Here is an 8,783-nt window from a genome sequence, read left to right as displayed (position 1 = left end):
AAGGTGGATGAAGATAATGGAGTTTGTTATGGTTGTTAGAACGGTTAAGGTGGAGTGAGAAGGGAGGATGAAGAGGAGAGTGAGGAGAACGAGAGTAGAGAGAGGTTGTGAAGAAACTGGAAAAAAAGAAAGCCAAAATGAGTGTCCTCCTCTGAAATGTGGAAGACCTCTTGTTTATATGTGGGAGCGTGTGGGGTGTATTGTATTGTGGTGGGGATTGTTGTAGTGTGACTTTTCCTTTCCAAACTTAATGAGCAAGTAGTTGTTTTTGTAGTAAAGCCCCTTCCTCTTTTCTATTTTTGCATGGTTTGCATGGCCATATGGAGTAAGCTTTTGCTTTTCTTTGGGTACATACAGAATTAGTCTTGACAATTGAAAACAATGCTGGTGTATGTACTCGTGCACGCGAACTTGTATTGCTCACATGGAGTTTGTATGCCTTAGGGCAAGACACCAACTTCCGACATATATAACTCATGCCATGGAGTATCCTTTGGCACAAACCTATGCTCAATACAAAGATGACATATGGGAGAACCAAATTGATGCTGGGATTCTTGGGAATAGTGATGGAATCTATGAGCAAATGGTCCTTGAACTCACTGATTCGCTACTGAATTCACGCGGCGGCAATGACCGGGCCTGCTACGTCATTGTAACAAACTTCGAATTGTAGACTTTATGGCTCTCTAACTTTCTAACCAATAGCTCAAATCAGTCCCTCTTGGTCTCATGATAAGGATAATGCGTGACAGAATAAGTTGGATGTTTGAAAGTGTTTGAAATAATGGCTGGGAGTGTGAAAAAAAAGGCTATGAACATGTTGACGTAATGCTGCAACACGCGCGCGCGCAGCTCAGTCTGACCGGCCCTGTTTACGAATTCCAATCAGCCTACTTCATGGCTTCATATCTCAACGATTACACGAATAAAATTCTTCATCTTTGGCTTGTTCGATAGAACCCATGGAGTAGAATAGAAATACGTTGAACTTGAGTCCATAAAATAGTTTCAACTCCTTAAAAATCTTCTTAAAAGTGGCACGCCAAGTGCTCGATGTATTGCTTGCTCTGCCCAGAAATTGCCGTCAACATGACTTGGACTCACTTGTGATCTTCAAACTTTACACTTCCATAACTCTTAATCAATGCCTTATTTGAAAAAACGCCCAACTACAACGTTGTTGAGGGCCATGAGGTGAACAACTTTCATGTTAAACTTTGCTCAAAAAAATGTCTCTAACCACGCGTAAATGTGTCATGAAGTCAGCTGATCCGTCATTTGAAAACCTTCAAAAATATTTCTAAGTATCAAACTTTCTTCTTTTGGAAATTTCATTTTTCAACTAACTTCCAAAAATGACAACTTTAATTATTTCTTGATTTTATTTTGTTTTGTTGACTTTCTTTGACCAATTTTCAACCAACTTTCAATATTTGACAGTTGACCTTGATCTTGACCAAAAAGTCAACATTTCCTGATTTTTTGATCCCAGGTGAATTTCCCGATTAATCCGCTTCCGATCTAATTCTCAATCAATGTTCACCCAGAGAAGATTTAATGAATACATTTCTTCAAGGCAACCATACTTCATGCTCAAAATTATTTCCTGATTAAATGTTGCCAAAAAGTCAACAGGGTTGACTTTGGTCAAAACCCTAATTTGAAAACCCCGATGAACCTGAGGATCGTATCTTTTAATCAGCGCTTTGAATTGAAGAGGATGAGACCCTGATTTTAGGAGTATGTCAATGGAAATGAGGCCATGCAATCGGACTTCCGATATTCTCTCTTTTTTATCAGGAATTTCTTATGCAAAAGCTTTTTTCTTATCGATTCTGAATAGTAACCATGATATGGATGAATGTAATGGACGAATGGCCTATATGAGGTATGCATATGAATGTAAGGTGAAGGCCAATTGGGGAATAAATAAGTGGGCAAATTTTGGGGTGCAACACCTTGTGACCGATTAATCAAAAGGATCAATTTCACTGTCTACTAGCGGAGGGTCCCGTTTAAATCTAGAGCACAACTCTGTATGGACTAACCTAACACAAGAATTGTTAGTACCTAACTGAATTCGAACCCAGGACCTTGAGAGGAAGAAGCACACTCTCAAGACCCAAGTCTCCATCACTAGATTTAATTTTAACATAAATCATTTTACTTTTAGATCTTTCTTATTCGGACTCAGTTTTACAAAAATCATCAACTTTCTTAGACGAAAGAAGATGAATGTGAAAGTCAATAAATGAGTTAAGTTTATATACCAATTATGTGATGATTTAATGGCAAAACCTAACCCAATCCCCCTGCATTATGAAGTCCATGCACAAGTAACACAATCATGGTCTGTTGCATAAGACATATGCAATTGAGGTTTTATTTACCTCTAAGTCGAACTTCAAATTACTAAAGTTTATTTCCTCTGAAAATCGTATGATTAAAGGCAAAAAATACACAGTATCGACAGTATATGAAGTCTAGTAAATTCATTGATCATTGCATTATCATATCATGAACAATTCGTATTTTGATGTTCCTTCTTGTCAATAAATATGAATTTGAACAACAACCAAGCCTTATCCCATTAAGTAGGGTAGGCTACATGGATCAAAATTCAGTATGATTTTATCCTCTAAATCAACTGTGAACAGTTGCTATGATGAATAAGGTATTTTGCCAACTCCTATATCATTCTGCAGTTTCAGACAAATATACGCGACATTGCATCAAACAGTAGTGAAGTTATGTAGTTTCCGCAGAGTTGCCTTATAAAACATCTGCAAGTTACTGCTTCACAGCATCACTGGAAGTCTACTTTCCTTTCTTTGCAAGTTTTGGATTCTTGCACATTCTTATACTTTTGGGGGTGACCTCTACTAGTTCATCTTCTTGAATGTATTCAATGCAGTCATCCAAACTATAATCCAATGGAGTATCAAGAATCACTGCACAAGGGAGTAACGTAAATTATTTTTTTTATCAAATATTATTAGCTTATTGATAATTTACTAGAACTTCATTTTTAAGCTATTAGATGATAATAAATTGGAAGAATTATAAACAAAAAAAAAGAAAGAAAATATAATGCCAAAATGAACAAAAAAATGAGCTCATATAAAGTATCGATAGACACAAGCACGGACAAGCTACCGACACCGACACATAGACACATAATAGAAAATAAAAGTAATTGTACGCAATTACAAGTGTTAGTGTCATGTTGGTGTCAGACACTTAGACACACCTTCAATCTGAAGTTTAGTGCTCCATAGTTCTAGAGTAATTGCAAACAAAGTAGCTTGGGATAAACTAATGATTTAAAATAATTAATTAATTAAAAGAATATATTATTTGAATCAAACCACATAAATTGAATATATGTATGTGTTAATTGCAATGGAGCTGCTTCTCACCTGATTGTTCCTTGTTGGAACGGATATTCGTAGCAGCTTTTTTCTTACAAACATTCAAGGACAAGTCCCCAGAGCGTTGATGGATGCCAATAATTTGACCTTTATAAACTTCTGCTCCAGGACCAATAAACATATGCCCCCTCTCCTGTGAACTAGCGATTGCATAAGATGTACTTGTTCCACCCTCAAAAGCAACCTGAAATTCCAGATTATGAATGAATGAAGGAAACATTCACAAACAGAAGAGTTTTGGATTTCAAAGCAAGGTCATCCATATTAATATTAATATTATGATCGGTAATCAGACATTACCAGCGAGCCTAAATCCCGAGTATTCATGTCACCAGCCCAAGGCCCGTAGCTATCAAATATAGTGTTGAGAATAGCTGTCCCTCGGGAAGCAGTTAAAATTGCATTACGCAATCCAAGCAGACCACGGGTTGGGATCTTATATTTGAGTAGTGTAGTTCCCTCCGATCTACCAAAAATATATATTGAAATTATTAGGACGGAATGCTATATTAATCTAACGGTTAAAACTAAACTGTAGGATATACTATAATTTAGAGAGTAAATTTGATATTCATTGAAATAAATGATATATAAAATCAACATATTACATTTAGATAAATACAAGCACACAATTACAAACAATGAATCTGAGAGAGCCTATGATTATGACACATACAAATCTGGGAATTGAATACAATGTTGGAGTGACATGAGAATGCAGCATTTTCTTTTTCTTTTTTTGAAAAGCGAAAGCAGAATTTCTAGAAGGGATAAGGATACAGGTAAGTCAATATCAATATAAAATATAAAACCACAAACGTACAATACCACCACTGACTAGAACATCCTAACAATAATGGAAATTCTCTAAGAAAATTTGCTTTATCATAATGTAATGTTTCCATAATAAAGCTATAACTTTGGTGGTAAATTATATCATAATAAAAGTAGTAGCATAACAATTTACATACCCAACTCCTTGCATATCAAACATTTGCCCTCTTCTCCCGCCAAGAAGTTCAACAACAGCTCCCATGTACACTTCCGGTACCTCCACAGTTGCAATCTGCAACCATTCCATAAATTAAAATATGTATGAAATGTGTGAAGAGACTCGAACTTTTCCGGAGAAAACTCAGTACAGTATATCAAAACTTAAAGCTTTTAAGCAACTCGGAGCTTTGACTAACAATCCTAATTGTTAGCATAAATGGAAGAAACAAAGTTCCTGCATTTCATTGTAATAATATCCTAGTTCAACTCATAAAAAATGAATAGACACTTCTTATGTAGAAAATGGGTAACCTAGAGGAGTCGAGGGAAGAGTTGGAACCATTGTGAATTTATTGTAGGAAACCTTGCCTTGCACTTGCTAAGCCTTGCATTTCTTATATAACATCATCTTAATATATTTGTATAACCTATAATGTTGATTCAATGCTTAAAATGAACTTAGAAGCTAATTTTACAATTGTGATTATTGATTATAGGACACAATTTGAAGGCTAACACAAAGATCATTCATGTGCTTTTAGTAATACAAAAGGATGGGATTTTGACACATGCAATTACACAATAGATTAGAAAAGGAATATTTATAGTTTCAAACTGACCATCAAGTAACAGACACACACAGGAAAAATCAAAGCAATTAATCATGTCAATTAGGCTAGATTTTATCCTTAAACAAGCATATCATTTTTACAGGAAAATAACTAGGATTCAGCATCTGTGAAATGATTGAGTATTTTTTATATTTAAATGGCAATAAAAGTTGATTGGGAATTTACCTCATACGGCTCCAATACTTTGTCATTCACCTTCTTGTTGATAACTTTGGGAGGCCCAACCATGAACTCAAATCCTTCCCTTCGCCTGTAGATTGCGATATTATTTCAAGAATTGGATTATTGACAGAAATAGAGTACTCTCCCACACACCACAGACACACACTTACATATTTTCAATGAGTATGGTGATATGCAAAGTTCCACGCCCGCTGACAATGAATGTATCAGCTGTTTCACCATCTTCAACCTTCATAGCCAAATTTCGCTCAAGCTCACGATAAAGTCTGTCCCTTAAATTCCTACTGGTAACATACTTTCCCTGGAAAGTACAAAATAAGTTTTAGTCATTCTCTTGCGTAGCTATCAAAAAAATTAAAAAATTACCAAGCTGAATCTAATAGCAATTATTGTGTCCAACAGACAGTATCCGGATGTCAACATAGTAGAACTAGAAGATACAAATAGAAGATATTTTATTGCTGAAATAAAATATTATTCTACATACATACCTCACGGCCGACAAAAGGTGAAGTGTTTATGGCGAAAGCCATTTTCACTGTCGGTTCTTCCACTTTGATGGACGGTAGTGCCTTCCCAGTCAATTTATCCGCAATTGTCTCCCCAATCTGAAAGGCAATGGCTAGTAAGGATACTGATATACAATATTATGCACTTCATCTAAAAACTCTCAACCTTTACCTGAATATCAGAAATTCCACATACTGCACATATATCCCCAGCCTCCACCCTTTCGGCAGGGACCCTAAAGAATTTTTCGTACACAAAAAGCTCGCTAACTCTTCCATATCTACATGAATCTTCTGAAGTACAAACCTGGGCAAAACCATGCTATGAGTGATAGACCAAAATTGAAATTAAGGCCTTAATATTCTCTGCTCCATCTCTCCCAAAAATGGAAAAGGAGTCATGCATATGAAAATAGTGAGTTCGTGGAAATGATAGTTATTCAGCAAACTTCACTTATTATGCACAAATATTCACCACCTTGTAAAATTAGTGAAGCATTACGTGGAGGAATTCATATATTGAACAATAAAATAAAGGAAAAGGGATACACACCTTGACTTCCATTCCTTTTTCTAAAACCCCAGCTTCCAAGCGCCCAATTGCTATACGCCCTTTATGTCCTTCGAACTCGGTACTTGTAACCTAGTTGATGCATAAGTGTATGGTATGACTCTAATTAGATGCTGCTGTATATATACTTCACATAATTTGGCCGTGATGTTAAAATGTGAAAATTGAGAGTTTATTGGTATTTTGAAATATTTTATCGTCTATTAAAACTATAATCTTGGACTAAAGATCATATCCTACACACACTTCATAAATGCTCGTGTCTAAAAGGAAATCGTATGATCCAAGTAACACAAAAATTAGACAGGATTGTCAAGAATATTTTCCCTCAACTGAATCAAATGATAAAGATCTTCAACTTCTTATATTAATGTTTCCCTTGTTGCATTAAATTATTAGAATCACATACTTACCATTATACAAAATGAAAATAAATAGAACAATTGAATAGAAAAGACTGCGAAGCAAAATTATAAAAAACTACTAACAAGCATTTGGAGTGAGCCATCTTTATCAATACGTGGTCCAGGGATACATCTCATGATGGATTCGAACAATGGCCCAAGGTCGTCTGCCAGATCTTCAGGAGACAGCCCTGCTTTCCCTTTAATACCACTTGCATATATTACCTGAAAGTCACACTACAAAAACAAAAACAAAAAGAAAAAACTCAAAATCTTACAGATTTTATACCTTTCCCACAGATCATTGTGAGTAAGGAAACCACATTTGAACTTACTACTGATAAACTTCCAAGTTCCAACTTAATTTGTAAAACACACGGAAAACAAACTATTTGAGTTATATCACAAGCATACCTGTTCATCTGTTGCATTTAGCTCAATGAAGAGTTCAAATGTAGAATTGACAACAAAATCAGGCCGAGCAGAACTCCTATCTATTTTATTCACAACCACAACAACCGCATGACCAAACTCTAAAGCCTTCTTTAAGACAAACCTTGTTTGCGGCATTGGCCCTTCAACAGAATCCACCTACACAAGCCAATAGAACCTTGATGAATCATATATATCACAAGAAGACACATTTTTCAGCTTCAAAAACTAAAGCATTTACATTAGAGAGCAAGTATAACACATTTCGTGGCATAGGAAACCAACACATTTTGAAAACAACTATCAATTCATTTCCAGTGAATCGGAAAAAGAGTTGGAGTGAGTAAGTAAGTACCACTAGAAGGATTCCTTCGACCATATTCAAGATGCGTTCTACTTCACCCCCAAAATCAGAGTGACCTGGAGTATCAATGATATTAATCTTGGCATCTTTATATGTAACAGATGTGTTTTTACTCAGTATAGTGATTCCTCTTTCCCGCTCCAAATCATTCGAGTCCATTATCCTTTCTTGTACAGTTTGATTATCACGAAACACCTACACAAAAGCAGCCAATAAATAAACAAATAAAATCTATATTATCTCATGTTGATAACAGAAATTGTGAAATGGTTTAACCTTAGTTTGTTTGAGCATGGCATCAACGAGAGTTGTTTTTCCATGATCAACATGAGCAACAATTGCGATATTTCTAATATCTGGTCTTCGCGTCAATTTCTTCTTCTCCTCTGAGATACAAATCAAATTCAATCAAAACATGATAAAATCAGCAACTAAAAACCGTAGAGAATAGAGAGAGATTGAACTGAATTGAATTGAATTGAATTACCGGTTTTCGGCTCAGTGGCTTCGGAAATTGAACATTGGATTGACCTATTGTTCCTCGAAGCAATTCGAAGAGTTGGCTTGGAGGAAGATAAAGGAAGTCCGAAAAGGTTGTTACGTTTGGAAAAGAAGAGTCGAGAAGATGAAGAAGAGTGCTTTGGAAGTGTAGTGGATGAGAATAGTAGAGAGTTCTGTGAAGTGAGTGCCATTTTCTCTATTTTCCCTCACTGACTCACTTTCTCTGTGTAATGGGTTGAAGTTACAGAGAAAAGAGAGAAAGATGAGGGATTGGGGGAAAGGAGTGTGTGAGGCTATGAATGAAATTTTTATATTATCGTTGAGTTGGAAATGTAATATTAGTGGTACAGAAATGGATATGATACTTGACTGACTGTGTGGGAGTTGGCCAACTAGGTTTCCCTTTGTACGGCTTACTTTGCTCCACATCTCTAATATAACATTGTAAGCATCATTGTTAAGGATTAATTGACGGCTAATCTTATCTTACATTCATTTTGTTAGATCACTTGTAATTTAGTCATGGTTAGTAAAATTTATTGTACTAATTGAAAAATATATCTAACACTCCATTGTATTCGAGAGGCTAAGGTTTCGTAACCGACAGTATATACAACACGTTGCAAAGGAGTTGGAAAAGGAAAAAATAGTCGGTGCTAACAAAGTTGCATGTAGTTGCTTCATTAAAAAAAATACATGGAATATTTTGTGTGTGTGTGTGTGAACTTATAAGTATTCAAATACAATATTACCTTATTCC

General features: G+C 35.6%; 1 protein-coding gene across 1 annotated transcript; it reads right to left on the bottom strand.

Moving 5' to 3' along the window:
- Positions 1-2,485: 2,485 nt before the first annotated feature.
- Positions 2,486-8,373, bottom strand: LOC131595578 (putative elongation factor TypA-like SVR3, chloroplastic). Its single transcript, XM_058867961.1, has 14 exons — positions 8,010-8,373; positions 7,799-7,908; positions 7,514-7,717; positions 7,141-7,317; positions 6,811-6,963; positions 6,305-6,394; positions 5,924-6,058; positions 5,734-5,850; positions 5,392-5,543; positions 5,225-5,309; positions 4,406-4,500; positions 3,735-3,900; positions 3,423-3,618; positions 2,486-2,954 (listed from the first exon to the last, which is right to left on the bottom strand). Exons 1-14 carry the CDS (start codon positions 8,212-8,214, stop codon positions 2,821-2,823), a joined length of 2,019 nt encoding a protein of 672 aa, XP_058723944.1. The 5' UTR covers positions 8,215-8,373; the 3' UTR covers positions 2,486-2,820.
- Positions 8,374-8,783: the final 410 nt, after the last annotated feature.

Source organism: Vicia villosa, linkage group LG4 (assembly GCF_029867415.1).
Source record: "Vicia villosa cultivar HV-30 ecotype Madison, WI linkage group LG4, Vvil1.0, whole genome shotgun sequence".
NCBI classification, from domain to species: domain Eukaryota; kingdom Viridiplantae; phylum Streptophyta; class Magnoliopsida; order Fabales; family Fabaceae; genus Vicia; species Vicia villosa.
Note: the sequence above shows the minus strand (reverse complement) of the source record. Positions and strands in the feature narration are given on the sequence as shown.